General features: G+C 40.7%; 1 protein-coding gene across 2 annotated transcripts in view; it reads left to right on the top strand.

The window, feature by feature from the left end:
- Positions 1-2,835: 2,835 nt before the first annotated feature.
- Positions 2,836-19,813, top strand: part of nampt.S (nicotinamide phosphoribosyltransferase S homeolog) — a 49,491-nt gene continuing 32,513 nt past the window's right edge. The window contains exons 1-2 of one of the 2 annotated variants that reach the window (XM_041587538.1): positions 2,836-2,899; positions 9,920-10,144. In XM_041587538.1, the coding sequence (XP_041443472.1) occupies positions 10,091-10,144 (54 nt within the window). In that variant the 5' untranslated portion in view covers positions 2,836-2,899; positions 9,920-10,090. Of the gene's footprint in view, positions 2,900-2,959; positions 3,125-9,919; positions 10,145-19,813 lie in introns of those variants that run through there. The other variant, NM_001089015.1, reaches the window with a different exon arrangement.

Raw genomic sequence — 19,813 nt, 5'->3', positions numbered from 1 at the left:
ATTCACGGTGCACACAAACAAACAAGCAAAGCATACATGTTAGGTCACATGAGCCAATTAACAGACAAAGTTCTGTCCTTTGCTTCACACTTCTTCCTTTTACAATTATAGCTGTTGTATTTCTCGCCAGGTGAACTCTGAGGCAGCACACAGACCATCACAAAATGGTGGTTCAAGGCAAGACATCTAAAAGGGTAATATTTACTTAAATATATATATAACAGTTTGGTAAGATTCTTTAATATGACGCTAAATTTGATACAAAATATCTGATGCTTAAGTATGCATTTTGGGGGTATAGTTTTCCTTTAAGTATAATCTTAAGATTTTTGATTTCCATACACTGAATTTTATACACCATTTATGCCTTTATCTATGGAGGCCTAGAAGGACTTTAATTCATTTAAAGATAGAGTATTTATAGATTTACTACAGACATACAGACCAAATATTAACAACATTCTACTGGTTTCCTGCTAAGTAAAGGAAGGTGCTGCCATACTAGATATACAGTATGTTCCTTACAAAACTTATAGCTTGGTATGACTAAGTAATAGTTCCATTTTTTTGTTAACAATAACCCATATGATATCACAAAAGTTATTTCAAAATATACCAACACTTAAGTAAATAAGAAGAAAAAAAAGGGAGAATAAATACGCTTTTTTTAATGCTTTTTTTAATGCTTTTTTTTTTAGTGCAATTTTAATTGATTGTTACTTAATGAAAATATCTACACTATCTACCGTATATACTCGAGTATAAGCTGAGTTTTTCAGCATCCAAAATGTGCTGAAAAAGTCTACCTCGGCTTATACTCGAGTCAGTGGGCAGTAGCTGAGATTGCAGTCACTTTTAAGCATTCCTATACCAACAGTTCGCTTGGGGAGAGACTGCAATCTCACACAGCGCCCTCTGTTGATTATATGAAAGAGTAACAGTGCGCCCTCTGTTGGTTATATGAAAGAATAACAGTGATGGCAATATCACACAGCGCCCTCTGTTGGTTATATGAAAGATTAATAGTGATGTCAATATCACACAGCACCCTCTGCACATGGTAGTGGGACAATGGGACAATGCACACAGTAATCCATTTGGCACTTCTCTGTCACCATCAACTTTGCAAAGAAGTCCGGTTGATCGCTGGGGGGGTCGCTTTGGCAGAATGAGCGCTGCTGGGAGACAGGGCTGTAGTTGTGTCTAGGCTTATCCTCGAGTCAATAAGTTTTCCCAGTTTTCGTAGGTAAAATTAGGTACCTCAGCTTATACTCGGGTCAGCTTATACTCAAGTATATACGCTATGTACTCCCTATCTTTTAAACAGTGAGGAGTTAAGCAAGGCTACACTGATTAAATCGATGTGGCAGATATAATAGTAATATTTGTAAGTACCCACCTAGCACAAAAACACGCAGTGGTTTTAAAGAAGTGTCAGTGTAAGTTTGGAAGAGGAGAATGTATGGTGTTGTGTAACTACAACAATAAGAAAAATACTACACTATATTGTTTTTATTTTTAATTTTTCCATATTTTTTCCTCCCCCTATATGCTGCTGGAATTGCTGCATACCTGTTCTCCTGAGCTTATTTTAGCGCTGACTTGTTCAATTAGCTGGAAGTTTTAAGGTATATACTTGAAGGGAGATGAGTTTTTCTACAAGATGGATCAAGGGAGATTTGCAGGGACTTTGGACACTCCTTTTTAAACAAGGCCATTCAGACTGCATTAGGGTTCTTTATCCATCTGCAAAGTGCAAAGAATTAGACTAAGGGCATGATCTTGCACCCTTTAGTCCTCTTTTACATGCAACTGGCAACTTTACATGTGTTCAAGCATGATCCTTGTAATGTTTGTAATGCATGGTCCTTTAATAATAACAAAAGTACTTAAAAGCATAGAACTGAAAAGACTGCTGGAAAGACAGTTTGCAAGTTCCATATCTCTAGACTTTATTGCAGATATCCCTAACATATCTGAGTGTGTATGGTTAGGTTAGGGCACTACTGTGTGTGTCACCAATATGTTGTGGTGAGGGCAGGCCCGGACTGGCAATCTGTTGGTTCTGGCCAGAGGGTCTGCAATAAGGTGCCATAGAAAGTCAGAGTTTTGTGGGCTGGTAGGGGCTGTTTGGGCCTCTATGTTGGCTGATTGGGCCTCTGTGTACCTGAAATGCCAGGGCCTATTTTAATTCTCACTCCGAACATGGGTGAGGGGTGCTGCTATGGCCCACGACACCTTAAAGAGACCCACTTCCGCACTTAGCCTTGAAACATCTGTGAGGTAAAGGTGCCCTCACCAGCCACTGATACTCCACTGGTGTTTTACATCACCACAGCTCATTTAATTATCCTGCTATGGTGAGATTTGCTGACTGTGTGCAGTCAACTGAAAACACACCAATCATTTTATATGTTCCCCCAAAGAAAGCAAATGAAGCTCAGCAGAATCAACAGTGTTCGCCTAGAAATCCAACTGATGTTGTCACAGACAAATAAGTGCGATGATGAGCACGGAAGGACCGTCCTTATTCCGAGCCCTGCAATGACACAATGAATTGCACAGTATACTTTCATTTCATATTAAAAGAAACTGACAGCTGATGCTCCAGCACGGCAGGGAGATGGGAGTGGTTTTCCAAGCTACAGCAGAGCTCAGCCTGTCAGTCAGTGCTGTTACCATTTCCTGTGAGAGAATGAACAGACACGCCCATCTCTCATTTCAGCCTAGCTTCTGACCTGAGAGGTTCTCATTTCAGCTCTGTAATGTAATGACACTTTTAGCAGGTAAAATGCATTCAAAACGTTTTTTCTTCTGCATCATTACATTGTTTGAGGAAAGATTAATCACATATCTGAATATGAAGGTTATGCAAAATGTCCCCTTTAAAACAACTGAGGTCTGTAATTCAGAAAGCTCTTGAGCTGCGGCCCCTCCCCGTGACGTCATCCCACGCCCCTTCTCCTAGCAAGCCTGCCACTGTGAAAGGTATAGAGCCGACGGGTCTCTGTACTGCTCAGTATTGTTCATCGTTTGCCTGCGCAGGGAAGTGGAACTTACCGGCGCCGAGATGGAAAGCCGAGAAGCGCACTTTAACATCCTTCTGGCGACTGATTCATACAAGGTAAGGCTCCATAGGGGCAGCGTCACAGATACTCGTGAATGGAAAGATGCGAAGAGAACAGAGCACTTTTACATATATGGACTCCGGGCCTCCTTTGCTGCCTGCGAATAACGGGGATCACGTGACACACGGGGCAATTGTGTACCTAGTCTTTGTACTTGGCCAATTGCAGCGAGAGGGGACTCCAACCTTTGGCACTGCCGGGAGTGTGAAGGTCAGGCTACAGTGAGCATTGGGGCTTCCATGTGAGTTCCGGAAGAAAGGGGTTTCTTGTAATACAGAAGTGAAAGCAACTAATATCGCTAAGCGCTGATTTATATCACGTTCTTCAGTGCACGCAGGTTTAACATCTGAGCGCACGTGCCTCGCTCTGTCCTTCTTTACCCCTCCTTTCCCCTGGGGTCCCCAAGTGATGCTGGGAAATGTAGTTCACTGTCATCCTGAGGACAGTTTTTTGCATCGTTTCCTTAGAAATTGCTTAACTACTCAGTGCCCGCTTTGCTACTTTTTATTTGTACCAAATTTTATGTTGTGTGACTGCCAATTTACTGCTGCCATCTTTTCAGAATTTGAGCTTACTCTTCTATTTTCAGTGTTTTTGTGTTTATTTATCAATCCTACCCTTGATCCTAGCCACCATTTAGCCGTGTTGAGCTTAAATGCAAAATATAGTGTAGTGCTAGTATAAAACATTCCACACTAGTGTTCTCAGCTTGAAAACTCTTTATCAGATACAGCCAATATACTGGCAACTGGCATAGGCATAGTAACCCCATATATACTTTATATAGATGTTCTCTTTCAGTCTGTTCTGTTGAGCAGGACCCTCTTTAACTTTATTTAAATTTTTGTAACCTATATGATTGATTGATACACCCATCTATTGTACTGTGCTCTAAAATATGTTGACCTTTTATACATTTGTGTTGTTAATATTAAACTTACAACTGCAAGTATTTATTGCCATTCATATTGCTTTTATCCAGTAGGTGTGTAGAAATCCAAGAATGATAGTCGACCTCTACTTAGTCGCATTTAACGACAAAAATAATTATTTCAGCTTTTCGTTTATCTGCTATGCTACAGGGGCCCTACTGAATTACTTGGACCTGCACGGCGGCTTGTTTCATTACAGAGGATCTAGTTTCTATTTATGTTAGTGTAAGTTGCCTGAAGTACATGTAGTGGTGATACGTGGATCTCTGCTCAGAAATACACAGTCCCAGGTAGCACCCTGTTCTGGTAATTACAATCTTTCTTGGAAAAGATCTTTTGTTTCAATACACGCGTAGAGCTAAATCAGATATACAGATATACAGATAGAAACAATAGAATTTCGCCAGTATCTGACGATTCAGCACTAAACAGTGGGCAATGTTGTTAGAGTGCCTTCAAAGGCACCCAATCAAAATTTTCCATCTGGGCTGATCAAGGAGCTGACAAATATCCTGATATTGTAATACAAAAGTGAAAGCAACTAATATCGCTAAGCGCTGATTTAGATCACGTTCTTCAGTGCACGCAGGTTTAACATCTGAGCGCACGTGCCTCGCTCTGTCCTTCTTTACCCCTCCTTTCCCCTGGGGTCCCCAAGTGATGCTGGGAAATGTAGTTCACTGTCATCCTGAGGACAGTTTTTTTGCATCGTTTCCTTAGAAATTGCTTAACTACTCGGTGCCCGCGTGCATAGGGGGAGGCGCACAATTAGCATGGAGCGTCCTTTACTGTAAGGAGTGACTAACACACTGCTAAAGTTGTGACTAATGTGTCCATTGCAGTCAGATTTGCCCCTTGTTATCCCAGCAAAGCCAAATATTTACAGTATTTGAGAGTCCTGTGCACAGTACAGGAAAGAGCGACTGGCACATCACTAACGTTGATACAAGTATGTCCATTGGTGTTAGATTGCACCTCGATATTGCGTATGGCCCCGGGGCCCTTCAGGACTCACTGTCAGCATGCCACAGAGCTCCCGTGCTCATTGAGAATCAGGCAGTCAAACTTTCTAACTCCACTACTGGGTCGCGTCCCCACCGGTTAGTTCCACTACAGATTGAAGCGCCAGCCGAGCTCTACAGAAGAGCTGCGAGCGCCAGCGCTGCATTGACACAGCGCATGGAGTTGAGCGTTGGAGCGTTTTCATTAGACAGAGATCTTGCCGGCTGCCACCATTGCCATGGTAACGCAGGCGCTCGCAGCCCTGTGGAACTAGCAGTTTGGAACTAGGGGTGGCCATAGACTCAAAGATCCGCTCGTTTGGCGACATCGCCAAACGAGCGGATCTTTCCCCGATATACCACTAAACTGCGTGGCTATATCGGGGGTAATTCGAGCGTTCGGCCGTATGGCCGAACGATTGAATCACGATGCGCCAAGCGGCTCCTACGGGTCGGTCGGGTAAAAATCCAACCTTCCCGATCGATATTGTGGCCAGATATCGATCGGAAAGACCCGTCGGAAGCCCCCATACATGGGCAGATAAGCTGTCAAATCGGTCCAAACGACCGATATCGGCAGCTTTATCTGCCCGTGTATGGCCAAGAGTTTGAAAGTTTGACAGCCCGATTCTCTTGCCGATCTGTCAGTTGCGCCGTTGCCATGGTAATGCGCCGTGTCAATGCAGCGCTGGCGCTCGCAGCTCTTCTGTAGAGCTCGGCTGGCGCTTCAAGCTGTAGTGGAACTTACCGGTGGGGACGCGACCCAGCAGTGGAGTTAGAAAGTTTGACTGCCTGATTCTCAATGAGCACGGGAGCTCTGTGGCATGCTGACAGTGAGTCCTGAAGGGCCCCGGGGCCACACGCAATATCGAGGGGCAATCTAACACCAATGGACATACTTGTATCAACTTTAGTGATGTGCCAGTCGCTCTTTCCTGTACTGTGCACAGGACTCTCATATACTGTAAATATTTGGCTACATTGGGATATCAAGGGGCGAATCTGGACAACCTAGTCGTAACTTTAGCAGTGTGCACAGGACTCTCATATACTGTAAATATTTGGCTTCATTGGTATATCAAGAGGCGAATCTGGACAACCTAGTTGTAACTTTAGCAGTGTGCCAGTCGCTCCTTCCAGTACTGTGTAGTAACTACCCTATAGCTGTGGGTCTGCATTGCTCTGTAGCTTTTCCAACTGTCGCACAAGCACTGTTTGCAATAGGACTGTCTGTACTTTGGCGTGTCACTGTGTCCTGATGCTCCAGCACGGCAGGGAGATGGGAGTGGTTTTCCAAGCTACAGCAGAGCTCAGCCTGTCAGTCAGTGCTGTTACCATTTCCTGTGAGAGAATGAACAGACACGCCCATCTCTCATTTTAGCCTAGCTTCTGACCTGAGAGGTTCTCATTTCAGCTCTGATGTAATGACACTTTTAGCAGGTAAAATGCATTCAAAACGTTTTTTCTTCTGCATCATTACATTGTTTGAGGAAAGATTAATCACATATCTGAATATGAAGGTTATGCAAAATGTCCCCTTTAACCTTTTACCTGCCAAGAACGTAGGTACTATGTTCTTGCAGGGAAAAGCCCTAACTGCCAAGCACGTAGTACCTACGTTCTTGGCTGTAAAGGGCTCCCCTAAATATATGGCTTTTAGGGGTTACCATAACTTTTTGTAGCTTTTATCCCATATAAAACTGGTAATGTTTGGAAATTAGTGTAAATGTAAGACATCAAATAAGTATGCAAAAGGTAGATTCTGGGGTCTTTACATGCAATGTACTTCGATAATCCTATGTACATTGGGCATCAAACTGTTCAGAGGACCCCAGGCTTTCATATTTGGGGTGATTTATCTTGATACCTAATAATATGTATGAAATAAGGTGCTGCAGGTGGAAGTTTTGAGGTGATTTTTGGAAATGTCCCCAAAATTGGCAAATTTTGGAAAGATTTGCGGCTTGGTGCTTTGGGGTAGAAAGACATGCATACCCAATTTAGATTCGGGGGAATGTGTACTTTCTGAAAATATATAGTTTTCTGGGGTGAACGTACTGTTTCCTACCTTTGCCCACCCCAAAATGATGTAAAGGTCTTGATTTTGCAGCACCTGAAATGACAGGCCAAATGGGGGGTCTTCCTTTTGAGGCCCCTATATGCCACGTGCTTAGGTACACCTATACATATTGGGCATCAAACTGTTCAGGGGACCCTAGGCTTTCATATTTGGGTTCATTTGTCTTGTTAACCAATAGTATGTTCGATATAAGATGCTGCAGGGTGGAAGTTTTGAGGTGACTTTTGGAAATGTCCCCAAAATTGCCAAATTTAGGAAAGATTTGCGGCTTGGTGCTTTGGGGTAGAAAGACATGCATACCCAATTTAGATTCGGGGGAATGTGTACTTTCTGAAAATATATAGTTTTCTGGGGTGAACGTACTGTTTCCTACCTTTGCCCACCCCAAAATGATGTAAATGTCTTGATTTTGCAGCACCTGAAATGACAGACCAAATGGGGGGTCTTCGTTTTGAGGCCCCTATATGCCACGTGCTTAGGTACACCTATATATATTGGGCATCAAACTGTTCAGCGGACCCTAGGCTTTCATATTTGGGGTCATTTGTCTTGATAACCAATAATTTGTTTGATATAAGATGCTGCAGGGTGGAAGTTTTGAGGTGATTTTTGGAAATGTCCCCAAAATTGGCAAATTTAGGAAAGATTTGCGGCTTTGTGCTTTGGGGTAGAAAGACATGCATACCCAATTTGAATTCGGGGCAATGTGTACTTTCTGAAAATATATAGTTTTCTGGGGTGAACGTACTGTTTCCTACCTTTGCCCACCCCAAAATGATGTAAATGTGTTGATTTTGCAGCACCTGAAATAATAGACTAAATGGGGGTCTTCCTTTTGAGGCCCCTATATGCCACGTGCTTAGGTACACCTATACATATTGGGCATCAAACTGTTCAGGGGACCCTAGGCTTTCATATTTGGGGTCATTTGTCTTGTTAACCAATAGTATGTTCGATATAAGATGCTGCAGGGTGGAAGTTTTGAGGTGATTTTTGGAAATGTCCCCAAAATTGCCAAATTTAGGAAAGATTTGCAGCTTGGTGCTTTGGGGTAGAAATACATGCATACCCAATTTAGATTCGGGGGAATGTGTACTTCCTGAAAACATATGGTTTTCTGGGGTGAACGTACTTTTTTCTACCTTTGCCCACCCCAAAATGATATAAATGTGTTGATTTTGCAGCACCTGAAATGACAGACCAAATGGGGGGTCTTCCTTTTGAGGCCCCTATATGCCACGTGCTTAGGTACACCTATACATATTGGGTATCAAACTGTTCAGCGGACCGTAGACTTTCATATTTGGGGTCATTTGTCTTTATAACCAATAGTTTGTTTGATATAAGATGCTGCAGGGTGGAAGTTTTGAGGTGATTTTTGGAAATGTCACCAAAATTGGAAAATTTAGGAAAGATTTGCGGCTTGGTGCTTTGGGGTAGAAAGACATGCATACCCAATTTAGATTCGGGGGAATGTGTACTTTCTGAAAATATATAGTTTTCTGGGGTGAACGTACTGTTTCCTACCTTTGCCCACCCCAAAATGATGTAAATGTGTTGATTTTGCAGCACCTGAAATGATAGACTAAATGGGGGTCTTCCTTTTGAGGCCCCTATATGCGACGTGCTTAGGTACACCTATCAATATTGGGCATCAAACTGTTCAGCGGACCCTAGGCTTTCATGTTTGGGGTCATTTGTTTTGTTAACCAATAGTATGTTCGATATAAGATGCTGCAGGGTGGAAGTTTTGAGGTGATTTTTGGAAATGTCCCCAAAATTGCCAAATTTAGGAAAGATTTGCGGCTTGGTGCTTTGGGGTAGAAAGACATGCATACCCAATTTAGATTCGGGGGAATGTGTACTTTCTGAAAATATATAGTTTTCTGGGGTGAACGTACTGTTTCCTACCTTTGCCCATCCCAAAATGATGTAAATGTTTGATTTTGCAGCACCTGAAATGATAGACTAAATGGGGGTCTTCTTTTTGAGGCCCTTATATGCCACGTGCTTAGGTACACCTATACATATTGGGCATCAAACTGTTCAGCGGACCCTAGGCTTTCATATTTGGGGTCATTGGTCTTGTTAACCAATAGTATGTTCGATATAAGATGCTGCAGGGTGGAATTTTTGAGGTGATTTTTGGAAATGTCCCCAAAATTGGGAAATTTAGGAAAGATTTGCGGCTTGGTGCTTTGGGGTAGAAAGACATGCATACCCAATTTAGATTCGGGGGAATGTGTACTTTCTGAAAATATATGGTTTTCTGGGGTGAACCTACTGTTAGTAGAATGTTTGGCCTTGAAATAAGAAGTATGCCGTTTTGTGGAGCGGTGCTTTGGAAATTTGCTAGTGTACTGCTTGTAGATTTTGATCTATATTAGTGAGAAATCTCAATAAAACTATATATATTTGGTATTGTTGCGTTCAGGAGACATAGACCTTTCCAAATCTGCTGTGTTCTCATACATAAAATAAATGATGTTTCTGATATATATAATTGTACTATGTGAAACCTGATTTTTTTTCATTTTATTAGGCACTTTGAAGCCTATATTTTTTTTACAGAAGTTGAATTACCCAAAAATTCTAGCATATTTTGAAAGCTCAGGTTGTCCTGAAAAAAAAACATATATTGTTTCCCTGGTTAAACTAAAACACCCCCCCAGGAAATGCTCTTAAAGTGAAAGAGTACAAAATGTTCAAAAACGGTCTGGCAATAGAAGTACCAAATCAGCCAAATTGTCTGGCAGCGAAAAGGTTAAAACAACTGAGGTCTGTAATTCAGAAAGCTCTTGAGCTGCGGCCCCTCCCCGTGACGTCATCCCACGCCCCTTCTCCTAGCAAGCCTGCCACTGTGAAAGGTATAGAGCCGACGGGTCTCTGTACAGCTCAGTATTGTTCATCGTTTGCCTGCGCAGGGAAGTGGAACTTACCGGCACCGAGATGGAAAGCCAAGAAGCGGACTTTAACATCCTTCTGGCGACTGATTCATACAAGGTAAGGCTCCATAGGGGCAGCGTCACAGATACTCGTGAATGGAAAGATGCGAAGAGAACAGAGCACTTTTACATATATGGACTCCGGGCCTCCTTTGCTGCCTGCGAATAACGGGGATCACGTGACACACGGGGCAAGGGTGTACCTAGTCTTTGTACTTGGCCAATTGCAGCGAGAGGGGACTCCAACCTTTGGCACTGCCGGGAGTGTGAAGGTCAGGCTACAGTGAGCATTGGGGCTTCCATGTGAGTTCCGGAAGAAAGGGGTTTCTTGTAATACAAAAGTGAAAGCAACTAATATCGCTAAGCGCTGATTTATATCACGTTCTTCAGTGCACGCAGGTTTAACATCTGAGCGCACGTGCCTCGCTCTGTCCTTCTTAACCCCTCCTTTCCCCTGTGATCCAAGTGATGCTGGGAAATGTAGTTCACTGTCATCCTGAGGACAGTTTTTTTGCATCGTTTCCTTAGAAATTGCTTAACTACTCGGTGCCCGCTTTGCTACTTTTTATTTGTACCAAATTTTATGTTGTGTGACTGCCAATTTACTGCTGGCATCTTTTCAGAATTTGAGCTTACTCTTCTATTTTCAGTGTTTTTGTGTTTATTTATCAATCCTACCCTTGATCCTAGCCACCATTTAGCCGTGTTGAGCTTAAATGCAAAATATAGTGTAGTGCTAGTATAAAACATTCCTGTACTAGCGATAAAATCCAGGGCTTATACTGGGTAGTTGTCTCTTGTATCTACATTTCATTCCATTATCATACTGAGCCCATCCACACTAGTGTTCTCAGCTTGAAAACTCTTTATCAGATACAGCCAATATACTGGCAACTGGCATAGGCATAGTAACCCCATATATACTTTATATAGATGTTCTCTTTCAGTCTGTTCTGTTGAGCAGGACCCTCTTTAACTTTATTTAAATTTTTGTAACCTATATGATTGATTGATACACCCATCTATTGTACTGTGCTCTAAAATATGTTGACCTTTTATACATTTGTGTTGTTAATATTAAACTTACAACTGCAAGTATTTATTGCCATTCATATTGCTTTTATCCAGTAGGTGTGTAGAAATCCAAGAATGATAGTCGACCTCTACTTAGTCGCATTTAACGACAAAAATAATTATTTCAGCTTTTCGTTTATCTGCTATGCTACAGGGGCCCTACTGAATTACTTGGACCTGCACGGCGGCTTGTTTCATTACAGAGGATCTAGTTTCTATTTATGTTAGTGTAAGTTGCCTGAAGTGCATGTAGTGGTGATACGTGGGCCTCTGCTCAGAAATACACAGTCCCAGGTAGCACCCTGTTCTGGTAATTACAATCTTTCTTGGAAAAGATCTTTTGTTTCAATACACGCGTAGAGCTAAATCAGATATACAGATAGAAACAATAGAATTTTGCCAGTATCTGACGATTCAGCACTAAACAGTGGGCAATGTTGTTAGAGTGCCTTCAAAGACACCCAATCAAAATTTTCCATCTGGGCTGATCAAGGAGCTGACAAATATCCTGATAGTTATAATTCTGAGAGCACAGTTATTCATTTCATACAAATAGGCTCCTTTAAGAACAGAGTACACATTCTTTTCTGTACAAGGCCGGTCTTATAACCAAGGTTGCTAGTAGCTAGATTACTCCTTAAATATTATCATTGCTCATTTAATATATATTTTTTTTTTTTAAGACCGTCTAATTTTGCAACATAGATATATGGATTACACTTGCTTTTCCATTTGCTTTTTGGTGGTGTTCCTTGTGTTGTGGGAAGTTAGTTCCTTTTTAAACCTAATGTGCCCAGTGATAAAACAGGAAGCGAAAGACGTGGATGCTTTCTGGCACCAGTATTTTGTCTCCATAGATATTGTGGGGGTTATTTATCAAAAGTTGAATTTATATGATTTTTTTTTTTTATTTATTTATAAAATAAACCCCTCAGCATCTAAGGAGACAAAATACTGGTGCCAGAGAGAGCCCACGTCTTTAGCTTTCTGTTTCATTACTTGGCACATCCGGTCTAAAAAGGAACTAACCACAACACTGGTGTCATATGCAATTTAGGGGCAGGAAGGGAAATCACTTTTTGTCACAAAACAAGGAAGTAAAAAAATGTTTTCCCCCTTCCACCCCTAATTTGCATATGGAAATTCGGTTTCGGTTCAGTATTCTGCCAAATCTTTCACGAAAGATTCGGGTATTTAGCCGAATCCAAAATAGTGCATCCCTATAATGAACCCGTCAGGTTTTAGGTGGCGAATATTTTATATTCCTACCTAAGAATTTTAAAAAACAGAAGCGCCTGACGCACGTTTTGCCCGCTAAAGCACGAGATTTGTCAAAGGCCTTTGAAAAAGCTTGTGCTTTAGCGAGCGAAACGCGCGTCAGGCGCATCTGTTTTTTAAAGTTCTTAGGTAGGAAAACGGTACTCTGGGTGGATGGGCCGATGGTTCAATGTCTATTAGTGTACAGCGTACAGCAACTTATTCATTGCTGCATTGATGCTGATGATTTGAAGGAGAATGATGGCGAGTGAGCAAGCAGGCGTCTGTGCTGTTGCTCTTGGGTGTCGTACAACCGGTTAGAAAAGGGAGGTGCGGGAGCAGTCAGTCGGTCTGTGCTGCTGATCTCTCCCTTACTGGCCTCCACTCTCCACTGGCATCGTGAGTTTCCACATGTGTTCAGAGTTAGTGGTGTGGTCTCAATCTAGGAGACCGAACTAGCAAACTACTCACCGCTAACGTTGAACAGCTTCTGCCGAACATCCTCACTCCATCGATGTCGCGAGTGTCTATGGGCACTTAGAATGAGTGGTGCAGTCTCAATTTGTGAGTCTGGATTAGTAAATCATTTACCGCTAACTGGGATCAAGCTAATGTAAAATACCCAGTCAATGTAGAAAGTTCATAACTGTGAAGAGTGAAATTGTGTGCAATAGTGATAAATTTTGCTTTCACAGGAAATTCCAGACTGTCCACCAAATGCCATGGTTGGCATAACATATTCAGGCAGACGGTCTTCTGGACTCCACCAAACAGAGACTCATCCTTCAGGCTGCCAGTTTGTGTCATTTCTCCAGCAAAATAATTTCCACTGCCTCATTTCTTAACTACTCTAGCAGAAGCTTGGCGTTACTTGGCGTGCCTATGTGTATTTCAGTGTTATTTATGATCTAATCATTTATTAGCATATAGTGCATTTTTGCCCTGGCTGACCAAGTCTTGTAAAAATTATGCTACGTATTACTTAGACATCAGTCAAGTGCAGCTGATGAGGTGGACCACACTGTGGTAAAGATTGAACAAAGTGTTGTTCTATAAGACAGCTTATTTTGTGCTGAGGCAGAGATTTCCTTCCTCTTTGAAGGATGACCTATTTCACAGGCATGCCCTGTATCATTGCATACACATGCATTATCCCAGTTGTATTAGTTCTAACTAGGGTTGCCACCTTTTCTGGAAAAAAATACCGGCCTTCCAATATATTTATCTTTTTCCCCTATTAATAACTTTGGGATCAACCATCATTTTTACCGGCCAGGCCGGTAAAATACCAGCCAGGTGGCAACCCTAGTTCAAACCCAATATAAAAAATTAGAATGTTAACATTCAAAAAATGTAATGTGTGAAAAGCATTTTCATATTAAATTAAGTCTGTATTTGAATACATTCTATAAAAGAAAATGAAATTTGAATTGAAGTTGTATTGAAGTTCCTCTGGACTTCTATAAGAAACATGTTGGAAGGCTTTACATTCTTGCACAGTTCTAGCATATGCCTGACATTACTGTATTGTAAGATGGTGTGTTGTGGGCAGGTGCTGCTGAAGCTGTTACTCCAGAATTAGCCAAGAGCAATATCTGCATGCTGCTGCTCATTACATTGCACTCTGCCAGAAAAGTCATGTATTCTGACCTGTTGAGTATCTTTGAGTAGTTTTGTCTCTGTTGGCAGCCATTGGTTTATAAGAATAGCACATGAAAAATACAGCATGTACATTTGTAACCCTGGTTAGGTTCCTTTAAAGGGGAATGCCAGGTTTATGATAAAAATCCTGAATAGAGTGACCTAAATACGTAAAATAATATTAAGTATCCAAAGTTCCCACCTCTTAATCTTTGAATATTTTTTTTTTTAACTCTTCTGATGTCGAAAACCGCATTAATCTGTTTCTTTTCAAAAGATTTCCTATGTAGGCATGCTAGACGTGCTGACACGGGTTCTGATTTGCTTCGATATTCACCCAAATTTTTCACAAAGGATTTGGGGGTTCAGCCAAACCCAAAAAAGTGGATTTGGTGCATCCCTAGTATACAGGGATTTGTCCCACAATGATTTATTCTGAAAAGGTGGCCACAGACGTAACAATTACAATCTTTCGTTTCAGTACATACATGTAGAGCTAAATCGTCAGATATACAGGTAGAAATAGTAGAATTTTACCAGTATCTGATGATTCAGCACTAACAGTGGGCGATGTTAGAGTCCCTTCAAAGGTGCCCAATCAAAATTTTCCACCGGGGCCAATCACGGAGCCGATGGATATTCTTCTGCTATCGGCTCATCTCCCGCCATACATGCACCAAATATTGTATGAAAATTTTGTTTTGTACAATAATATCTGTGCGTCTATGGACACCTTAACTTAATATTGCACCTATATTCACCCCACCCTATTAAGTGTGAATGGAAAACCTTCCTCCTTAGTCTCGGGCACGATTTGCTGAATAAAGTCGCAGCCTTGCTTTTTCAAAGTTAAATCTGTTTTCTCTAAAGAGGACAAAGTACGATGCTGTGTTTTCCTGACCCTGAGTACAGTATATCACTGTGGGGGAACAAAAGCAATGCATATCGGCAGGTGTGCAATCTCCCTGACCCGTTCCAATTTACATTTATTGCAGTGCCACCCTGCCTTTGTGCTGTCTGTACCAGGTATGGATTACAAAGAATGGGAGTGTGAATATAAGATGTTTATTTTTTTTTTTTCCAGTCCATTCATAATCGTAGTGCTTTACCTCAGTTTCTCAGTACTGGTGGTGGGCCATGTTTGCACCCGCATCCCATCCAATGTGATTGGTTCCAGTAGTTAATGAGTAGGTGCTGTTAGGCTTAGGGCTCATACAGTTTGGCGTTTGGATGCTCCTGTGTCTGTATAGCACAGTTAGGAAGAACAGGCTGCTGCACTCTCCTGTGATGGAACACAGGGAAAAACTGATTGCAGGATCCCTTGTATAACACTGTGTATCTCAGACTTCTACTAGGATGGGCCGATTTGTGGCTAACTGTTCATTAGAGCAGCTAGAGGACATCATATCCTGATTTACAAGTTCTACAAGTTGCATATTTACAGTTGTTAAAGGGGTTGTTCACCTTTGAGTTAACTTTGAGTATGACGTAGAGTGATATTCTGAGACAATTTGCAATTGGTTTTCATTTTTTATTACTTGTGGTTTCTGAGTTATTTAGCTTTTTATTGAGCAGCTCCCCTCGTTTGCGATTTAAATTCTGGTTGCTAGGATCCAAACCCTAGCAACCATGTATTGATTTGAATAAGAGATTGGAATATGAATTGAAAAGGGCCTGAATAGAAAGACGAGTAATCAAAAGTAACAATACATTTTTAATCTTGTTTTTAGATGGGGTCATTGACCCCCATTTGAAAGCTGGAACGAATCCGAAGGTAAATAATTTAAAACATTATATAAAATAAATAAAGAAAAGTTGCTTAGAATTGGCCATTCTATAACATACTAAAAGTTAACGTAAAGATGAACCACCCCTTGACTTGATCAGGCTACTAAGTTATGAAGCATTCCTATTGTCCGTTTACACAAGCCAATTAAAGCTTTGCTGTAGGTGCAATGATTGTTTAATTGATCTAATTTGGAAAGAGCTGATTGGCCTTAATTTCTACCTCACGCCAAAGAAAACCCATTAACTGTCCTAATCCTATAATTTGTCATAGATTGGTTTCTTTTTAATTGCACAAAATATTTACCATGTTGTAAAGGTTTCGTTTTCCTATACACACTTCTTTCTGATAGTTGTAATGCTGAGAGCACAGTAATCCATTTCATACAAATAGGCTCCTTTAGCAGGACAAAAGTTCAGAACAGAGTACACATTCTTTTCTGTACAAGGTCGGTCTTATAACCAAGGTTGCTAGTAGCTAGATTACTCAAACATTATTGTGCTTATTGAAAATGTTTTTTGTTTTTTTTTCCAAGACAACGGCAAATTTTGCAACTTAGATATATGGGTTACACTTGTTTCCATTTGCTTTTTGCTGGTGTTTCTTATGTCTTGAAAAATGCTATCCTAAAGACATACTTATATGAAACATGGAAATGTTTTTAAATATTGTGTATTTCTATAGTTTTTATGCTGTTTGGTTTTACTTCTTGTTGTGACTTTTATCAGACCATCTGGTTGATCATCTGTTGGGTCAATTGATTCTTACACCATGGCAAGACTGGTCAAAACATTTAATATCGGTGGCCACACATGGGCCAGTTCGGTCTATGTGTAACATAAAAGAAACACTGCAGAAGCCAGAAAAAATATTATATAGTGCCACCTTTACTGCAGTCAGCAGATAAAAGCAGTACTTATAACTTGAATGGGAGGTTATTTAAGAAAAAACGCGAACGTCTAATATTTGATCGAATAGTCCCGACCTGAACATTTTAATCAAATTCAAATTGAGTTTTCCTTTAAAAAAAAAAAAACTTTCATAAAATAAAGATGCCTTTATTGGAACCCTTTAGGGCATTACAGCAACATTTTGTCAATCTTAACTGACACTTTACATCACACACTTTTTAAACCCCCACCTCTCCATCTAGTGGTTAATCCACATCATGTGATAGATAACATAGTAACTTTTTATAGAAGTGTCCAATAATGTTTCTTATAGTGAAAAAAAGACAACACGGTTCAAGTGTAACAAATCTGTAAAAGATTGTAAATGATATATAAAAGACTATTAAAAGTGTAATTGTGTTTTTTTCACTATTTTTATTTTCAACGAGGAAGTAAAAATGTCTTGTTATTATTACACAGAAAAAGGAAATCGTTTTTAAAAAATTTTGATTGTCATTATAATGGAGTCTATGGGAGTGTCAGGGAGCCGGGAGGTCCCTCCAGGGAGGTTGTCAGGATCAAGGAGGAAGCCCACAAGGGAGTCAAGGTCGCGGTGTCCAACAAGGGGTAAATCAGGAGAATAACCAAAGTCCAGGCAAGGGTTCAAAGGCAGGCAGAATATCAGCAAAGTCCAAAAGTCCAGGCAAGAGGTCAGCAACAAACAGGAACAAGATGAGTCTTCAGCAAAGCAGACAGGAAACCCAGGAAACTTCACAGGAATGAATCCTATACTTGGGCGCCATTCTGGCGTCTTGGTAAGGCTTTTATATTTGAATTTGGCGCCATTCTGACGTCATCGGCGTCCTTGCGCCGACGTCGACGCGCTGACGTCATCGCGCCGGCGCCGCTACCCACGTGGCGGCCATGGGCGCCGCCATTTTGGGAGCGACACCGGCAGGGAAGTACGCACCGCCCGGAGCTCCTGGACCTGCTCCGGGCGGCGATCGTGACAGGGAGATGGCCATTTTCTAATTCGGAGCTTTTTTTTTTTTCATGTGCTGTTGGTCAAAACCCTTTAGGATTGTATTATAATTGAAGCAGGTAGGGTTTAGGAATTGTTTTTAAAACCTATGTTTTGTTGGTTTATAGTCCACTGGCATTTGACTTGTAAAGTTTATAGTACTCTGGCTACAGAGCACTGGAATATAATAGGTGTTAAAATACTTTCTTTCAAGCTTTTAATGTCTGTATAATAAACAATACATAATCTTATAAAGTGTTATGGTCCTCATTCAGGTCATTTTCATCATCTTTAATTAGAACCCTGTTTCCAGGGACTATATGTAATATATAAATTACAGTAATTTATCTGAATGTCACAAACTTGAGAGAGTAGGGAAAAAAGATTACATTAAAATATCATACAGGTATGGGATCCATTGTCTGGAAACCCATTATCCAGAAAGCTCCGGATTACGGAAAGACTCTATTATAATCAAATAATCCAAAATTTTAAAACTTCTTTCCATTTTCTCTGTAATAATGAAACAGTACCTTGTGTGTCATCCCAACAAAGATATAATTAATCCTTACTGGAAGCAAAACCAGCCTATTGGGTTTATTTAAAGTTTACATGATTTTCTAGTATACTTAAGGTATGAAGATCCAAATTAGAGAGAGAGATCCATCATCCGGAAAACCCCAGGTCCCAAGCATTCTGAATAACAGGTCCCATACCTGTATAAATGTATTGCCTACACTACTAAAATGTAATTCTATATTGGATGCTTGCCCTTTAGTTAATCCTACTTGTGAATAATAATCAAAGTAGTGTTTCTTTAAAATAAATATACAACTCCATGTGTAATAAAGGGCAAAAAGTTCACCCAGTTACCCCCCCATAGCAATTATATTTTTGATCACATAGGAATTCCATCATATCATCTTGGCAGTAGTATAAATTGGTTAGAGTGGGGGCTCCACATGGGGAGAGGTAAGGAATTGTTGGCCTTATCAGTCCAGTGCTGGCATATATGTAGGGATTTAAAGGAGCCCTATAGAATAAACAGAAATTGCAATTATGTTTAACTAATGGTTTTGGTTTCACGTTGTGCTAAAAATTAATATAATCTTTAAAAATAGCCCATTTATTGGAGCTCCCTATAGACTGGTCCCTGTATGTGTTTCAAATGAGAGGTGGGCGTGACCTAATGGTCCCTGTCAGAAGCACAGTAGCAGGAGTAAGCCTAGCTGCTGATTGGTTCCTATCCTACAGTGCAGTGTGATGTGTGCTGCTGGCTCCCCTGCACAGACTGCGGACAGGAAGTGGTACAGATGGGCAGGACTAGTAGGGTTTTTGCAGCAATTTTCAATAAAGTAACCAGAAACACAACTTATTTTTTTACATAAAATGTTTCCTTCTAGTAACCCCACAATATCGTTAAAAATATGTTTTAGAATTAATTCACTAATTAATTTACCCTTAAGGTGCAATACATTTTTTTTTTGCCTTGAGAAAGCATACACGAAACACGCTTCGGCAATCCTCTGCTCTTATCATTTTTAAAAAGCCTAATTTTAAAAGCTTCAGCCATTTTGCGGCAACCTCTAACCGCACAAAGGTTTTGGATCATTTTAGCAGCAATCACTCTTCATACCTCTTTTACTCCACGGCTCTAGGGATTTGCGTTTTTTTAAATAGCTCTTCTACAGACTAGTTTAAACATCGAGACCGCAGTCCTTAGAGTCCTGCCTTTCTCTCTGTGTGGTGTCCCAGGGCATTAGACAGAAAAAAGCCTTATTTAGGAGATTTTGGGACAACTCCACCTCTAATCTATTTTCCTTTTCCATTCTTTTTATTCATGAATTGCTGATTATATCTGGATTTTATAAATGTGATAAATAAAACTAACTATGAATACATTTTGGTTTTGATAAAATGTTTCCTTTAAATGAACAGTAACCAAAAATTAAAGTGATTGAAATGAATGACAGTTTAATTTACCGTTACCCTGCATTGGTAAAACTGGTTTTCTTGCTAGTATAGTTTGTATAAACAAGCTGCTGTGTAGTTATGGAG

Source organism: Xenopus laevis, chromosome 3S, assembly GCF_017654675.1.
Source record: "Xenopus laevis strain J_2021 chromosome 3S, Xenopus_laevis_v10.1, whole genome shotgun sequence".
NCBI classification, from domain to species: Eukaryota; Metazoa; Chordata; class Amphibia; order Anura; family Pipidae; genus Xenopus; species Xenopus laevis.
The sequence above is the reverse complement of the archived record's forward strand: the minus strand, read 5'-3'. Positions and strand labels throughout refer to the sequence as shown.